General features: G+C 37.7%; 2 protein-coding genes across 3 annotated transcripts in view; both read right to left on the bottom strand.

Moving 5' to 3' along the window:
* Positions 1 to 6,799, bottom strand: part of LOC145501848 (complement receptor type 1-like) — a 37,154-nt gene extending 30,355 nt beyond the window's left edge. Inside the window, exon 1 of one of the 2 annotated variants that reach the window (XM_081481244.1) lies at positions 6,486 to 6,799. In XM_081481244.1, the coding sequence (XP_081337370.1) occupies positions 6,486 to 6,686 (201 nt within the window). In that variant the 5' untranslated portion in view covers positions 6,687 to 6,799. The remainder of the gene's footprint in view (positions 1 to 6,485) is intronic. The other variant, XM_081481235.1, reaches the window with a different exon arrangement.
* A 4,615-nt stretch (positions 6,800 to 11,414) lies between these two features.
* On the bottom strand, positions 11,415 to 18,984 carry LOC145502082 (ADP-ribosylation factor-like protein 15). Its single transcript, XM_081481368.1, has 6 exons — positions 18,901 to 18,984; positions 16,184 to 16,328; positions 14,893 to 14,952; positions 14,211 to 14,266; positions 13,589 to 13,741; positions 11,415 to 13,042 (listed from the first exon to the last, which is right to left on the bottom strand). The coding sequence occupies exons 1-6, from the start codon at positions 18,961 to 18,963 to the stop codon at positions 12,881 to 12,883; spliced, it is 639 nt and encodes a 212-aa protein (XP_081337494.1). The 5' UTR covers positions 18,964 to 18,984; the 3' UTR covers positions 11,415 to 12,880.
* Between the last annotated feature and the right edge of the window lie 118 nt (positions 18,985 to 19,102).

The following is a 19,102-nucleotide window of genomic DNA, read 5'->3' as shown; positions in this document are numbered from 1 at the left end:
AGTCATTTTGTGTGGAGTAATGTGTAGTTTGCTGACTCGAGCCTGGATCGTGTTGCTTCAGTCGCCCTCGCCTCAGAATTGTCGAAAACAACGATGGGTATCCAGCAAAGCAGAAGATTGGTTCTGTATGAAGCTTTTGCAAGGATTTTGAAGACTAGTTGGATTAAAAGTGTAATTTGCATGAAGTGGTTAAGGTACATGTAAGTCGGGACCGTTTTATTCACACTCACTTTTCGCCGACATGTGGTGCTTGTTCATTTAGATTATATTTCGCAACGCGTCAAAGAAACTTTGATAAGAATTTGTCTTTAAAGACTGGCTTGTTTGGCGTTTCTATCACCTTTCCGACTTTCTGCGCCTTTTGGAACAGGTGACATAATTTTTTTGTACCTGCCGTTTGCTGTCAGAATAAAACATTTGTTCATTTCATTCACAAGATATTTCTCTACCATTAAAGTGCCACTGAAACGAAATTTTTGTATGTGAGATTTTTGCTTAGTAATTAAGTTTCAACCTTACTTGGAAACACTGCAGGCTTTTTTTTCGCATACGGTAAGCGAAAACTGCTTTTTCAGCCGTTCGAAGTTGGCTGGTTAAGCCCAAAATTGGCGGCCATCTTGGCGCGGCCAAAACAACCTAGTGACGTCACTGGTTGTATTACTCTCATGCCGCGCTGAAAATTTAGAGTGATTATGGGAGAAGAGAATACTGTTCGAAGCCCCCCAAAAAACATCTTAAGGACATCTCAGAGCTGTAAAGCAGATAATAACAGTAGCCTTAGACATGAAGAGGTGGAGAGTCGATCCTGGGGCTTTCCAGTCTATTAATTGGATATTTGCAGGATATTTTATGTAAGCAAGCAAACGACTGGGACTTCTTAGATCGCAAAACGATCGGGACTCTTGGTGAAATGGCCACCACTCAATTAAACAGTATCTACACTCATAAAGTAAAAAAGACATGAAAACAAGAGAAAGCGGCTTCTGAAAATATTATCCGGACTGCTGCTGCACGAATCGCAGCAACAACGCTTCGAGTTTCGAGTCGCTTCGCTTCGAGAAAACCGGACGCTTTGTGAGTTTCACTGCGGACGAGATTGTGCTACAGTGACCTTTAGTTCAGTTGTATCTGCTACATCCTACAAGTTATCAAAACAGCAACAATTTAAGAAACCCTCTTCTTTCACATGAGGGAGCGAATTTAAACTATAAAGGTAAACTAAGCTGTCATGACCCTACAGGTATGTTTTCAGGAAACAAGAGAAAGCGTGACAATGTCGGCGGCGAAAGGTGATATATGCAAATTAGTTCAAATTCTGTTTAATAAACCTTCGAAAGGAGTGTAAACTAGTGACGTTTAACGAATTGCTTTGAACTTGGATACCATTAAATGAAGATCATAGACATAAGTACGTGCTAAAGAACTCAAAGTAATCCATCGACCGTGAAATATTGCAATTGGGAGATACGTGTAAAAGAGAAGCGAAATTCCCGCTTTGTTTACACTGATGCGTGTGCGGCGATAAAGCAAACCCTGCTGCGGATCACAATTTTCAAAGATACATTTTGTCTACCACAGGAACTCTCACTTATTAGTATCATAAAAAGATGCCCTCTGTGTGCAAAGAAGTACTCCACTCAAAGCTTGTGGACCGTTAATAACTTCGTGATTGTGCGGATGGCTGATGCGCTTACGGCTTTTACTGCAGTAAAGTTGCCGAGGATATATTCGAACCTTGTGTAACAGACCTTAGATGAACGTGAGAATCCAAATCTCAGAACCAGGCTGAAAACAGACGACGAATTATCGTGTTTAGGCTTTAGGACGTGATATAAAAGTTGCCACACTCGTCTTCGAAATCTCCAATCGAGTACTGTTCTAATCTGTAGCATTTATTTTGGTGAATCTACACTCTTTGGCGCCCTCCAACGTTCATGATATGTATTTCCTGTCAAGACTGGACAGAAATTACAAGGTAGAAAACTAGCAGGTATCGACAATATGAAGAATGAACTTAATAAATCAAGTGAAAACAAGAGAGAATCTATGGCGCTTCTTGCGTGAATACAACCAGTGACGTCACAAGGTCCTTAAACTCGGTTCCAGAGCCCGGACACAGTTTTGCTCCAAAAAGTCGATTTCAGCAGCTAAAAAAAGCACTTTCCGTTAGGATTTGACAGAAATAAAGTTCACCATTATTTTAAGCACGTTTGAAACTACAAATTGGGCTAATAAAAGGGAGAACGAAAATTTCGTTTCAGTGGCACTTTAAAGATTGTTTAAGCCTACACTTATATATAATGGTGGCGTTTGCGAAGGGAGTAGAAATCGAAAATATTGTGATTTGTTGGCCGCAGCGAACGCTGGAAATACTGAAAACATTCAAGACCGCGCAATATGTTCGGTTCATAGACAATTTTTCCTCGCTTGAGGTCTCTTTTGTTTACATCGATTACATGTTGATAGTACATGGAAATTTTCAAGACCGTTTCCTTGTACATGTATGCACAGGTAATTAAATATTTTAAAATGCCTAAACACCTGAATTTGGTTACACGAAACCGCTTCTACTTATGGGATGTGGTCAAGTTTCACATCTTTTGATGCTGAAAAGACATTCAACATTTCAGAGAGGCAGTAATCAACTCTTCAATGAAACCCACTAGTTTATTTTGTTTACTCAAGCATGTGAAGCTTTTCGATTTCTATTTCCCTATCTTACATGTATAAACTGATATAAATAATTGACTGTTGTTGTTTTTCCTTTCATTTAATTTAATTCAGATGAGCTTTGCTCAATTACTACAAAATAATTTTTACATTGTATGTGCTTAATGAATCAGACATGTACATATCACGTGCATTGAATCAATAAGAAATTAATTATGATCCCCTTAGTCATAATATTGTATCATCCTCCCTTCTGTAAGATTCTTACTTAACTTGTAACCACTTTATTACAAGACATAGCACCTGATGGCAATAAATTATATAATTATATGTATTTATTTTTTTTCCTGTGATATTTGGCTAACAAGTGGGTTTGTTTATGCCACTGTGTCTCTGAATTGGCTTACTGTCGTCTACAAACCATTGGTAATATATCTTCGCTACATCCAACTCAGATACTAGACACAAAAGCATGTATTAAAGAACAGATACATTTCTTACAAATTAATATTTATTGCATTTAGTTCATCGCTTAAGTTCTATAACATTGCTTTTCTCCAGTGAGAAATTTTGTGCAAAGTCTGAAGTTGTAAGTTGCAAAAACAAGTTCCGTCAGTAGTTGCGAATCACTTAAAATCAGGCTTTGGTACTGTAAACTGAATGGCAGAAAGCGAGGAAATTAGAAATTGTCTCAAACACACAAGTGATAAAAGAGATAAACTTGACTGAAATCTACAGACTCCTTTTTTTAGGTTTAGGGTTAAGGTTAGGCCTAAGGGACAAGGTGAGAGGTGTGGTGGCCTTGTGGTCAGTGCGCTCAGCAATGGATCGAGCGGTCCGTGTTTGAGCCCTTGTCAAGGACATTGTGTTGTATTTTTGGGCAAGACACTTTCACTCTCACAGTGCCTCTCTCCACAAAGGTGTACATATGGGTACTGGTGAATATAATGCTGGGGGTAACCCTGTGATCGACTAGCATCCTATCCAGCAGGGGTTAATAGAAATACTCCTAGTCAGTTCATGCTACAGAACCCGAGATAAGCCTGGCCTGATGGGCCACTTGGCTCAATGCAGACTTTACCTTTTACTTAGGGACAAGGTATGCATCAAGTGGGGGAAGAGACAGCGGAGTCAGAACCTCCCACTTCCCATACCCTGTTCTCCCACTTCCCATACCTCTATCTCTTGACTCCCACCCTTGTTCGTCCTGCTCCTGTCCCCTGTAAATTAAGAGACTCAAAACACATCTAAGTCATTTAGCTGCACACCCCTTGGGCATTTCCTTTTCCTTCGTTTTCAGCCTTGCTACTCTTACCCATATCTTTCAAGTGAATGATCTATGATGTAACCATTGTCAAAGGGTTTCATTTTGGGCCTCATTTTGAGCCCAAGGGTGAATTTTTCTTTGCCCATCGGCCTAGAAGTCTCTAAAGACACTAAATGAAAGTCAAGTAACATTTTCAGTTCTTGTTTTTGAAAGTATTTGAAGCCTTAATGAATGACAAAAATTAGCATTTTGCATTTCTCTCTGGATTCCTGCCCCCTATTCTCCCAGGCTCCTGCCCCATATTCTCCCGGGCTCTTGCCCCCTGCCTCTCCCCACCATCAACAGATGGCTGAATGTTCAGGAGAGGAGTTGCCATATGGAGAGCATTGGTCACTGTTCTCTCAGTTGGTGTTTTTACAGCATTGATGTTGTGGAAATCATCCATGGACAGTATCTAAAAGGATTTTTGCCAAGCCAAAATAGAAAAAAAATGTACAATAGAAGAAGTTTTCTATTAGGAAATCCAGATAATAGTAATATGTAAACAAATATTAATCTTAGAAAGTTATACAGAGCCTCGGGCTCTAAGGTAATGTGGTCAGAAATTATCTGGGTGGCCTTACAATCAGAAGATTGCTGTGTGAATACAGGGGGGATAGCCTATTTATAACTAAAAATGAAATTCATTTATTGAGTTTTAATTGGAAGTTGTTATTACCCAGATTTTATGGTATTTTTATTGTCTTGCAATAACATATGCATTTATTTTTAATTACCCTTTTAACAGCTTTGTATTCCATGTCTTCTGCCATCTTAAGATGATCAGATGTAATGTACTTCTTGTGTTTTTTTCTAATAGCTAAATAGCTTTTTTTTCTAAACTCTAATAGCTATGCAACTAGTTTAAAATAATTTTCACACTTTAGAGGCGCTAAAAGCAAAATACAGAACTGCAACAATTCGAAATTATGACAAGAAACAAAGAAACAATAATAAACATGAAAATTTAAAATTTTATTTTCGCCAGCCTCAAGCTTACTGAAGTACAGTATAATTAAAATTGGATATTTTATGATAAAACATACCTCGGTGAATTCTTCCCCGAGTTGAGGCCAGATTTTGAACCCTTTTAGGGATTCAGTCCTACACTTGTTACACCAACGTGTCCAAGATTTATACGAAGCACTGCTTCGATTTCGGCCAACTTGGTCCATAATTCGGTGATACCGAGTGGAGACAGGATGACCGTGTTTACTTACGCGAGTGCCCCCAATCGAACAAGTGGACGAACACGAGCTTGTCTTCCCGACGAATTTGATCGAAATGCCGTTGACATACCGATTCACACGGTTCAAGCCCATCAATTCAACAAACTTGAGAAGTTGGTGTCCTCAGAACACCGCTACAGCAACACAAAAGCTGCTTAGTTTTAGCCTTAGGGCACATCGTAACGTAAATTGCCACTGGCTCGCCGCTTGCGAGCATGAACTTTCACGAAACAACAACAATTTCACACCGTGTGCAAGTTCAGTTTGGCTTTGGCACAATATATAATATTAACTGAGAACTATCCAACAAATGAGCGGAGTTTAAAAGCTAAGTTTACAGTGTGCGCTCAAAGTTTTGTATCTTTTTCACTGTCGACAAGACTCGCTGTGATAACAATATAAAAGCTGCAGGCCAGGAGAAATTGCAGAAGGGAGAGGTGAACACGTCAGATTTGGCTGACCCTATGATCATGGCCATTATGACGTCACGGCGAAAGAAGCGCGCAAATGCACAAAATTTTCGAAAATGGCGTCGTCGCCTCTCGCTAATACAACTTTTTGAGGCAGATTCGCCGCTCGCAGACTCCACAGAGTTTTATCAAGTGTTGCGTTAGACGCCCCGTTACTTGCTGATCGTTGCACGGGGGGAGGGAGGGGGTGTTGGGAGTGAGTGTTGCATTTTAATATAATCTATACAATCAATATTGCAGGATTTCGTAAACCATCACATTTGTTTTCATCACGCAGGTCCACATTACGCACTGAAAAGCTTTTTGATGTCGACAATTCGCCGAAAATACGTCAGAATTTAAAGTGATTTTCTTTGACAATCAAAATCTCGACGTCGTGCGTGCTGAAGTATAAAGTTGCCTGACCCAAACCATGTGCTGTTTTTAATGATAAAAGGAGCGTTTTGATAAATAATTGAAGCGGAACAAAATTGCGACATTGCACTGAGCTATTAGACCACCAAAAGAACAAAGATGAATAGCGAATTTTTTATCGCTTTTTTTAATTTCAGCCGTTCCTAAGAATTTCAACTCTAAGCATTTGTAAGCCTAGAGATTGCTAGACAGATTTCAGCCTGTTCCAGTTGTTTCGAAATCAGTGAGCAGTGAGCACGAGCAGTTATAGATCGTGACTTTGAATATGCACACCAACATTGAGATTAAAATGCATATGCATAATTTCAAGATCCTTGCAACATTACTAAATAAACGTAGGCTGTAACATTGGAAATCTTACAATATGCAAATAATTAATAAGGCATATTTACTCACAAATAAAGAATCGTGGTTCCGGTCGAAGTACGGAAAAAGAATTGAAATTGAAATCTCTCCAGAACTGTCGTCGTCATTAGCAGGAAGTGCTGTGTCGCCTTCACTGACTCCGTACGGATAGAAATCACTCAAAGGAACTGTGAAACACGGGATGATGCGAAGAAATAGCACAACCAATACCTTGGGCGGCTGCGAAAACATGCTTTCAAAGCACTGGAGGGGTATTTTTGGAAAATATTCGAAGAAACGTGAAGGAAATTTGATTCCTGTCAGACTGTGCGGTTTTCAGACCACGCTTAGACAAGTTCAATATTTACATTTTGCGAAGCAAAATAATAAGTCATTCAAATCAGATTTAATCCCGAGCGTAACTTCCGGTTTTAGATACGTTTCAGCGATCAGAGTTTACATGTAGTAATAAAACCAAAACCGAAAAAACTGACGGAATGATGTAAAAATAGAATCTTGACACATAAATTTAAGGGGGAACTTTATTTACAAAATTTTCGATTAATCTTTTTAAAGAACAAAATATATGCGGTAAGAGGTGTTAAGTTCATTCGTAATGGGGCACGTTTTTCGCAGCTGACCGTCTGGGCGGAAGCGCAACCTCGTTTTCACGATCCATCGATCTCACTTCCTTTCCCGTTGGTTCCAAGCAAACCAAGCCCCATATATGGATAAGAGCTCTTTAAAAAGAAAAATAGTTAAAAAATAACAAAATACTACAATCACGTCAATAGCTTGATGTAGCATGTCATTAGCTATACATTGAGCACAACCTGCAGTCAGCTTTCAAAACAAGTTGTTATCAGAGTCGAAAAATTAAAGAGAATTGAAATTTGGTCTGAAAATTTAGTCTGCGATATAAAAGCTCTGTTAGCAGAATTTCTCAAAGAATGGACCATTTTTGGCTGTTTATTACAACGTCAAGCTAGGCCGGCAGAATAACTGAAGAAATTTACAATGGTAATTGAACTGTGTGGAGTGCAATTTGGTCTGAAATCATACGCGTGATTTCAAAATCGAACGAGCGCGCAGTGCGAGTTCGATTTGAAATCACAAGTATGATTTCAGACCAAAATTGCACGACATGAAGTTCAATTGCCACTTTATTAGATCCATTTTGAAATCGCACAATTTTATTGCCTTAATTTTTAGACTTTTGGTGTATTGTTCCAGTAGCCGGTTTGTCAAAAAAAAAAGAGGAACCGGAAACGCCTTTACGTCTCATTTAGTATGCAAAACGATGTCATGTGATGAAAACTCATCCGAGCATGACAAAGAAACAAGCGGTTTTGAAGTCAGAACGAAAATAGTCTGCTTCAGGTATAAAAGTTCAATTCTCGTCGCTTGAATCAATGATGGAAGGTCTTTCTTTCTTCTGTGGTTGAGGCTGAGACTTTTCATTGTCTTTGGAGAAGGAATTTGAAGGTGCATCCTGCGTAATTCTGCGATGGATTTCTTTTGAGTTGTGAAACTCCCTCGAGTGCACGATGCCCAGTGGATGGTACGTTTTTTTTCTTTCATACCGTTTAATGGCATGATTTTAAGGGAGTCCAGCTCGTTATCATCTCCGTTTCTTTTTATAACCTCGGCGAAGGACTCAATACTCAGGACCTTGTCAAGTTCTTGCGGCGCCATTTGTTTCAAGATATTTCCAAGATGGCGGGACTAACACCAGCTTCGTAAGACGTTCATTCATTCACTGTTTTGTGGAGCGGGGTGTATTTTGACTATGTTTATTCACAGCGACAGAGTTGAGCTCTTTTGTTGCTTTGTTTGAAACTACCAGAAACCTGGAAACATCTATCTTCTTGAGATGGCCCTGAATTTGTTGTTGTGTGGTTTTCGTTTGTTTATGTTTTACTGGACTCGGTATTATACGGATTTTGAGCAGATGTTGAAGAAAAATCGCCAAAATATTCGTCAAAATGGACACTGAAGGTTGGAAACTTCCATTAAAGTAGGTGTTCAGCCTGAAGGAGCTGATAATCGTCATTTAGAAACTGTAATTAATTACATTCGTCAAGTTTTTTGGAAAAAAACCCCACAATAACAACAAAGTTTTGGCAATACTAGTTGCTAAATTCTCCACACAATGGCTTTTTGCCTTTCATTTTCCTGAAATTTTATTCTTTACTTTAGACTAATATTGAAATCTAATTTGTTGTTTTGTTTTACTGTCCCATTCTCAATGGCTGAGAAAAAGATGCGATTTAGAGCAAAAAATTGTACGATTCGTGAATAAATCGCACCATTGAGAGCCAATCAGATTGCAAGGATAGCCAGTGATTTCAAAATGGATTTAATAAATGAGTAGAATCAATTTATAAATTTAGCTTACGAGGGTGAATCATATGGTTAATCAGTATGAATGAGAGAGATTTCTTAAAAAATTCGTATTTTTTAAGAGCACTATCATCAAGCAGAATAGGCCAGAAAAATTTATCCACGCCTCGCTCGACAAGTCACATGAATGTCAAATGCGTGCGTACTTGTGTGGTTCAAGTGACACACTTGACTAGAGCCATATTTTTTGCTCTGCAACTTAAGGGTGCGGATTATTTTCTCTGGTGTTTTTTTTTTTACTTTGAAAAGCTATTATTCTGAGGTTCCCTTAGATTTCTGATAACAATAATAATAATAATAATTATTATTATTTATTATAACAATAATAATAATTATTATAATTATAATAATATTTATAATGCGCAAATTTAATAAATGTTCAAATGCGCATGACTAGATTAAAAACGGAATAAAAAGGCTAAAAAGCTATAATTACAATGAAAAGTAAACTTACAATGATTTTAAAAAGCTTAAATTACAATTAAAAGTAAACTTACAATAACAAAAACAACTATGATAAAAATGACGGAAAAGGCTAGTTTTTAGCTTGGTTTTAAAAATACTAACAGTGCTGGCGCTTCTTATGTCAAATGGTAGCGCATTCCAAAGTTTCGGTGCAGTACAGGCAAAAGAACGGTCACCTAGTGTAGCTTTTGATTTAAAACGCGGATAACTAAGTAAAAGTTTATCGCTAGAATTCCTTAGATTATATTCGGATGGGAGCCTAAGAGAAATAAGAGACGATAAATAAGTTGGCGCTAAAAAATTAATAATGGTAATTGAACTGAGTGGAGTGCAATTTGGTCTGAAATCATACGCGTGATTTCAAAATCGAACGAGCACGCAGTGCGAGTTCGATTTGAAATCACAAGTATGATTTCAGACCAAAATTGCACGACATGAAGTTCAATTGCCACTTTATTAGATCCATTTTGAAATCGCACAATTTTATTGCCTTAATTTTTAGACTTTTGGTGTATTGTTCCAGTAGCCGGTTTGTTAAAAAAAAAGCGGAACCGGAAACGCCTTTACGTCTCATTTAGTATGCAAAACGATGTCATGTGATGAAAACTCATCCGAGCATGACAAAGAAATAAGCGGTTTTGAAGTCAGAACGAAAATAGTCTGCTTCAGGTATAAAAGTTCAATTCTCGTCGCTTGAATCAATGATGGAAGGTCTTTCTTTCTTCTGTGGTTGAGGCTGAGACTTTTCATTGTCTTTGGAGAAGGAATTTGAAGGTGCATCCTGCGTAATTCTGCGATGGATTTCTTTTGAGTTGTGAAACTCCCTCGAGTGCACGATGCCCAGTGGATGGTACGTTTTTTTTCTTTCATACCGTTTAATGGCATGATTTTAAGGGAGTCCAGCTCGTTATCATCTCCGTTTCTTTTTATAACCTCGGCGAAGGACTCAATACTCAGGAGCTTGTCAAGTTCTTGCGGCGCCATTTGTTTCAAGATATTTCCAAGATGGCGGGACTAACACCAGCTTCGTAAGACGTTCATTCATTCACTGTTTTGTGGAGCGGGGTGTATTTTGACTATGTTTATTCACAGCGACAGAGTTGAGCTCTTTTGTTGCTTTGTTTGAAACTACCAGAAACCTGGAAACATCTACCTTCTTGAGATGGCCCTGAATTTGTTGTTGTGTGGTTTTCGTTTGTTTATGTTTTACTGGACTCGGTATCATACGGATTTTGAGCAGATGTTGAAGAAAAATCGCCAAAATATTCGTCAAAATGGACACTGAAAGTTGGAAACTTCCATTAAAGTTGGTGTTCAGCCTGAAGGAGCTGATAATCGTCATTTAGAAACTGAAATTAATTACATTCGTCAAGTTTTTTGGAAAAAAAAACACAACAACAGAGTTTTGGCAATACTAGTTGCTAAATTCTCCACACAATGGCTTTTTGCCTTTCATTTTCCTGAAATTTTATTGTTTACTTTAAACTAATATTGAAATCTGATTTGTTGTTTTGTTTTACTGTCCCATTCTCAATGGCTGAGAAAAAGATGCGATTTAGAGCAAAAAACAGTGCGATTCGTGAATAAATCACACCATTGAGAGCCAATCAGATTGCCAGGATAGCCGGTGATTTCAAAATGGATTTCATAAAGAATCTTAAAAGTAATTAAAAGTATTTTAAACTCGATTCTATATCTAATCGGTAACCAGTGTAATTCATTAATAAGAGGCGTTACATGGCAAAATTTCTGTTTTTTAAAAATCAGTCTGGCGCAGGCATTCTGTACTCGTTGCAGTTTATTTAACAAGCAATCAGGTAATCCAGATAAAAGACCATTGCAGTAGTCAAGGCGACTTGTTATGAATGCATGGACAAGAGTCTCAGTTGACTGCTGTGAGAGATACTTTCTGATCCGACGAATATTACAGATATAGTAACATGAAGAGGTACACATTTTTGTGATATGTGTTGCCATGGACAGCCTAGAATCAACCAAGAATCAAGGTTTCTCGCGTTTGGCACGTGATGAATGTCTGAGTCACCCACACGAATTCCTATTTTACATCCATTTGTATGTACAATAAGTAGCTTTTGGCATCAGAAAGATAAATACGGTGACAAAGCTCCTTTAATAATCTATTTTTTTTTTAAGACAACAGCACTAACGATATCAGTTAAAACAAATACCTGTAATAATTTATCCATCTAAAATACATTTACAGAGCAATGAAATAAAATCATAAATTAATTTATGGAACAGGAATATTATGTACATCGGAGTAGATAGCAGGAAGCACAGATACCCAAGCTTTTAACACTGCATCACAGCACTCTCTTGCCTGTGCTAGTTGTGATTCATATGAAACCATCCGTGACTGCTCCAAAACTAGATTTTTTTCCCCCTTGAATGGCTAAAGAATGTTTTAGTTAAATACTTGTTCAAAACATTACGTTTGAATATGGCATTTTGTTTTACTGTAGTGTATGTAAAATAGTTTGACAAAGTTACTTTTATTAAAAATAAATTGTCCATTTAGTGAATGTTAAAATGATTGACATACTTTATATTAAGAAGCTTTAATTTTCCAATCCCCCTTCGCTCTCCGAACCATTGTTGAAATGTTGAATGGCTATCTATCAACTTGAATTTAATAAGGGTTAATTAACTGCCATAACAGGTTTGCAAAGCTGATGTTCTGCATGTAAACCCTTTTCCTGTGACAAAGAACTAACAAAATATCAGCTACTTAATAGACAAACTCACTATGACAGTGAACTTATCTGGAAAGACTTCAAATTGATACAACACCAATAGCAATGTCTTTTACTTACATGTGCCCCTGAGGTGTCCAATTGATGAAAATGATAATCAATGACAATCGATACCAAGTGCTTGCAAACTTTGGTATCAATTGCTTACAAATTTCATCACATTAACACTTACAGACTTTTATTATAAATTACCAAAAAATAATAATATAAAGGTTCTTATTTACCTACATTCATTAGTAACTTTAAACCCATTTCTGCCTTCTCCTTCTTGTATACAGTGAATCGCTTGCCAACATTTACTTCACACCAACAAAGGTGTACCCTTTGACAATCGCTCATATTGACAGTTGTAATTCAGTCAACTTTACAAGAACACTCAGGAAGAACAGTTACATGTACGAACAGTGGTATGAGCATGTGCTACGTGGTATATGCTTTGTGTTGAGAAGTCTGAGTGCGACTTAGTTTGCCAATTGATAGCGATTGATGAACGGCTCTTGACAGATACCAATTGGTACCAACTAACTAATTACATTGATTGATATGGACTGATTGATTGCTTTTACAATCATCAATTTCCATTGGACACCCCAGGCTTAGCCTCAACACCACACAATAGTTTCTTAGAAACTAGAACTTGTCTCACGACATTGAAATATCACCGTGTGGTTATCAACATTTAACTAGAATTGGTCAGGGGAGGTTAAGGAGACTACTATTGTCCATGTAGTGCATGTCAATATGTATGATGCTAGTCTTACAGTTTATGTTACACGCTCTTCTGACAGAGGAGGCAATAAGAGTTCATATTTGGTTCTGTTCTGTTGCTTCCTTATCATGAGGACTCAAAAATGTGAACAGTTTAGACAGTCCCTGCTGTGCACTCTTTATGTCATTTTGGGAGCAGGGTTGTATATGCCACTCTCTTTTGCGTGCAATTACATCCAAGCCCATCATTCTTGACAGCTGGGGATAAAAATTACACAGTGCAAAGAAATACATTTGAATAATACAAGTTAAGTCAAGTACTTCAACTCATGGTAAGAGTAGAAATGTCTTTGACTAATAAAAATAGATGGGAGGGCCAAATATACTGAAATCAGCTAATCGCAATTTTAAGTATTGGACAAGGTAATATTACTGCTTGACAGATCTTTCTCACTCTCAAGTCATGACACTAATCTCTGACTTGTAAACCAAGCTTGCTTAGGGCTGTTCCAGAGGAATAAATATTTACTCTCTGGCTTTTCTCTTTAGACCTACAGCTGTAACTGCAATCAACCCAAACTGTCAAGAGACAAAGGGTTGATATCCTCCCAGTATTGTCCTTATGCTTGATTAATATACAGGTTTGCAGCCATGATTTGAAAAGTGGACATCAAAAGAAAGGGTCTAAAAGGGTCTCCTTGTGTGAAAAATAAAACAGTTTTCTTTCAAAAGTGTGCATCTACAGGACACTTGGACACCCATTCTGGCTAAGACCCTGCAAAGTAATCATAATCCAGATCTGACCTCATCTGCATTCCGTGCTCCATTCACATCCTGTTTGCTTGCAAACACCAAAAGAGGAACAGATTCCAGGGAGGGGTGGGAGAGAGCCTCTTGAAGTTCAGCTGCTGCTAAGTCCACATCATCATCATTACTACTACTGTCCACCACAAACACCTGTAAAATAAAAGAAATTAAGTTTGAGCTGATTAAATGATTAACTGATCTAAATGTTGCATAAGCCTTTATAGCATATCAAGTCACTCTTGAAAAGAATTTGGGAATGTAATCACAGGAACCCATTGCATTGTTGTGGAACAGACAATGATAGATCTCTGGTGAGATTACTGCTAGTACTCGAAAAGTAGCGTCTCGGTAAACTTAGTGACTTGTAATAAAGAAACATTGACAGGTGACATGTGCAGTACAGTAGCTGTTACACTAGATAATTCAAGGTAAGCTAAAAAAGGTAAAGTCTGTATACAAGCCAAATGGCCCAACTCGCTGGCACTTATCTCCGGTTGTCTGTAGAATGAAACAACTAGAAGTATTTCAACTGAAGATTTGTTAGTTTGAACCTTTTACTTGATAAACTCTTGATTATGCATTTTAACAAGCAAAGATACATGAAAAAAGTGTTCCTTACTATTCCCTGAGCTCCAGCAAAATAATGAGGCCAGTACTTCCTTACATTGTCTCCACCTACAATCCCAATCATTACAATATTATAACAGTTCTAGTATAATTAAAGGAAACTGTATTCATTTGTCTCAGTATGTCAGGCTATAATAATTATTGTTAGCAGGATTCCTGGCCTGCAAATTAAATTTCATTTTAAAAAAACTTTGAGGCTCTGCTTAAGTAAATATACTATTTTTAGTTCTATTAATCAGTATTAATCTTTGAGGTCCTTTTCGAAAACCACATGTATGTGAAAAAGTTTCCTCAGTAAAGATTATTATTATTATTACTATAACCTTTTTTCCCTCCAGGTTTTACCAAATAATAAGAGAACAAAAAAGTAGGTGGCCCCAGTATACTACTTGCTCCCATAAATGTAATTAAAATTGAGATATACATGTAAATTTAGAAGCATTGGGAAGAGAGAACAGGGAGGTAGTTTCAGACCACAATCATTCTTATATTGTTGAAACCAACAGTAGTCTGGCTTTAGACTCTCTGTCTTTTGTATTGAGTTTGATTGTTGAGACTACAAGCAAAATATTAACCAAAGGGGACATGAACAAGCCAAAATGCATGCTCAAAGCATAATAACTTGCAGAAAAAAAAGCACTGTACAGACTAAAACAAATATATTTACAACTGACCTCCAAGTTCCTTGATATTAAGAATGGCAGTTGGTAACTGGATAGCTTTCACAGAGAAACCTGCAACCACATTACACAGGGTTCAAACTTTAAATGAGGCAGCTAGCTACACTGTAACATATGAAATTATAGTAAACTATCTGATATTGTACTTGGGAAATATTTGGTAGACAAAATAAGAATACTACATACAAAGGTGAAAATATTAAGGGCAATTGAAAAGGTTCATCATTGCATGCTTTGTTTTGACATCCTCCAACAAATTTTTGAATAAGCCCCCTAGCACAAATAAGCCCCACCTCCACTTGACTTTTTTTCATGAATAGCTCTGTCGGGCACGATAGAAAATATGCTATAGACAATGTTGTACTATTTTAACATTATAATAAAAAATGTGTCAATGTTATCTAGTACAACTTAGTTGATTGCTTCATCTTATTTTTCCACATCTCTAACCCTAAACTTCATTTAAGACAATTTTGACACTTTCATGTCTTAACTGGGAGTTTCAGTAAGGGCCAGACACCAGGCAAATTGACCAGCCAGCCGTGAAGACAATTTTGCCCACCTGGTTTGAACATCTAGAGGAAAGTTTTCTGGATCATGTGTACTTATGGCATCCACAGTCGAGTGTCGATCGATACCCTCAATCAATACCCTTGATCTATACTTGATTGATACTCGATCGATACTCGATCAACACTTCATCGACACCTTGGTTGACACTTGACACTCCATTGACACTCCATCGACATCTCAGTCAACAGTCGGTCAACAGTCGACTAATTTTTGATTAATTCATACGAGTTGGTGGCCACTCGGCCGACTATCGACTGACTGTTGATCAAGTGTCGATAGAGTTTTGACATGGATTGATCAGGAAGTTGATCAAATATTGATCAAGATGTCGATCGAGGATATCGATCGAGAGTATTGACGACCGCAGATGTCTTTAGTACACATGACCCAGTTTCTTATAAGGAAGTTCAGTTCAAAAAGTTTTGCCCACCTGTGAAAACCAGATGCCCTCTTGCTGAAAACGTTAATGAAACCCCTGCATAACTCTGCTTTAATTTTATAGTCTTACTACAAATAAAAAATATAGTATCTGCACTGTTCCATTTTGTTCCCACTTTGGATTTATCTCTCCTGCTCAAATAACCAACTCCTAGACCCTGTCTATGATGTAAAGTTTGGAAAAACTAAAAGTCCTCTCTAATTTACAGTACTCTTCTATATATTTTTAACAGCCTGCAAAGAAACATCTGGGCACAACTAGGTAACAACTCACCAACTGTGGGCTTAAGGTCTTCCACAGTGTCACCACTCAACTTAGCAAACAGCAAAGACTTTCCAGCCTGACCCAACCCAATTGCGATCACAGAGTATGTAGGCCTTGGTGCTGCTGGCTCCTTACAACAAAGCTTCTGACCACACTAAACATAAAGAACTTGAAGCATTAAAGAGTTTATAATTTCAGTATGGTCATTAGATTACTACATGTGGCCAGTTAGAGGTCTATTTATTAAACAAAACTGACGCCCAAGGGGTAATGGGACTGACAGGGATGACCTTCAGTTGGAAGGCTGTATGTTTAGTATTGCTATGAACCAAGATCCCCCTGTTCGCCCTAGTGGGGCATTCTTTGGCATTTTTACCTTCTTTTTGGCAGAAAGCATGCTTGGCTGCCATTTCAAGACTAAATTCTTCTTCAGATGAGAGGCTGCAGTGCAAGGGACCAACCTATTAGATTTCAAGATTAAGCCACACAGATTTCTGGGAAGTTTGTCCTTCTTGAATTGTAGTGATGTTTGAAAGCACTGGTTGAGAAATTTTGCTTCTTGCAAGGAATTTTTTAACTGGTGGTCAGTTAATAGTTGGTCAAAATTTTTCTTTATTTAAGAATGCTAGAGTAGTGATTTTGATTGCTGAGGGGCAACTTGCTTCATTTAACCCTTTACTCATTTAGAGTGCCATTTGTCACACATTGTCATAACTTTGTAAATATTGGAGAGATTTCTATGAATTTTTGCCATGAAAATTGTCTTGTAAAGATCTGCTCACTGAAGGCATAAACTTTTGACCCCCTCCTAATTAAGACATGGTTGACCACCCCCACATGGAAAGCAGGACTTGATTCACATCAGGCTATGTACATGTACTAAGACCTGCTAAATAAGCTAAAGTTCAGGGGTGTACATGTAACAATGATATTTGAGAGTTGACATGTATTGGGAGTTTTTCGGTTTCACAGTTTAAAGCAATTTCACTCAGAGACTACATCCTTCATAGCTGCTGATCAATGTCAGTTCTTAAATAAGCTGTTCAGTGGCTTTCAATTGCTATATTGTACACAGCCAGAGAGTCTTAATTTGCTGATTTATTATCTGCGTGATTCAAGCTAGGCCCTGCATTCACTGATTTTCCTCACAGAAATACACTGAAAATACCATTTTTGAAAATACCACTAATATGTAGATTTAGCCAAACCTAGAAGTGGAGCTCCTGGGCCAGGTTGTTTAAAGCCTGATTAAGCTAACACAAGATAAGCAAGGATTTTGATTTGAGTTTTGTAAGGCTGTTGAGTTTTTGTGAGACTTTCTGTTTATGTTGTTTGGCCTCCTGTTTTGAGTTTGAATAATCTCAAACTACACCCACAGCCCATGACCCAAAAGCAGTGAAAAACATTTGTATGCAAGAAACATTTATATCTCAGTTAACTTTTATAAAGGGGTAGCATTAACCCGCTTCTGAACAACCTGGAACTGATCAAATTCACCTGACATGAACCCAGGATCCTATCGAAACAACATGAACTCGATGAGCTCTAAATCTGAGCCCATGATATGGCCACGTGATACTGGTCAGCGGATACCTTGTTTTGACAAGTGTCAATTGACCATAACATGGATGTCCAAACTAGTCACGCTTTGTAGTATTCCAATTTCATCTAATTATGCAAATTTTTCATTCAGTTTACCCCAAAAATGGCTTTCCTGAAAAGTCGAAGAATTCATTTAAGCCAATTTTCAAGTGTCTGAATGTTAATGTGGGATTTTACATTGACAAGCTGTCCACGTAGGAGATCATTTCATCACTTTTCCAGTGGTTTTCCTTGCATGTCATGGGAAACTTGATATGCGGGAAAATACAGAATACATGTGTGATCAAATGCTTGTGTTTAAATCCATGAAAAAAAATTTGGTGATGGGTCTACACTGAAATACCACAATGTCTCAAATGTCTCTCATTTTTTAATTTGTAATGACAAAAAAAATTTTCCAACTAGACTGGATTTTAGTCAGGTCAAAACTTGGCCTTACAAATGACCTGCTTATAGACAAAAATTATTTGCAGGCTTGTTATGGTGCTCTGTTTGGTGGCCCTTTGGGCCGCTGGAGCTTCACTATCACAGTAATAGAGATTTCCAGGGGCCCTCATCCCAGAGAAAAAGGTTTCTAGCACAATCCATCACTTTTTTACAACTTATAAGGGAAAACCAATATTTCTTCACATATGTTCAGATCCATACAAACTCTACTTAATATACGCTTTGGACTCTCCTTTTCAAAGTTGTTGATTTTCTAAAACAACACCGATAAGGGGAGGGGAGATAATAAATTATTGTTACTTCACCCCCCTGATCTGCAAGGTTTTCCTGACCAACCTTGCTTTAAAAGACAGGGAGTTACGGACTTCTCAAAAAAAATATTCACATATATTCATAAAAAAAAAAAAAAAAAATTAAGAAGCAAAGGACTAACTTTTACCAGGGAATTAAGCTTAAATCACAAGCTGTTCGGCACGATCGTCTGGGCCGAAAGGTTAAAAAGTTGTCTTTGACCAAAAAATGGCGCTGATCGCACATATTTTGTTTAATATCTATTGGTTAATATTCAGTTTACTTTCCATCGATTTAAACAATAAGATTAATGTTTTTACCTCAAAATAAGCTCAATTCAAGTCGTCAATTCAATAAGCTTGAGCTTACTTCTATGATCTACTTACCCGAAAACAACCGATGCGGCAAAGAGCACACAGCAATGAACACCACTGACATTTCTCCCCCATGGCATCACCTTTGAGCCGCGATTAGTTACGTTACCAGCAGAAATTTCGCCATCGAAATGAGGAGAATCAGAAATTACACCTAACCAGGAACAAAAATCTTCGTTACTATTGTTTGCGCGGGCTTTCGAATTTATTTTCC

The sequence above is a fragment of the Orbicella franksi genome, chromosome 1 (genome assembly GCF_964199315.1).
Source record: "Orbicella franksi chromosome 1, jaOrbFran1.1, whole genome shotgun sequence".
In the NCBI taxonomy this organism is placed as follows: Eukaryota; Metazoa; Cnidaria; class Anthozoa; order Scleractinia; family Merulinidae; genus Orbicella; species Orbicella franksi.
This window is presented reverse-complemented; position numbering and strand designations above follow the sequence as displayed.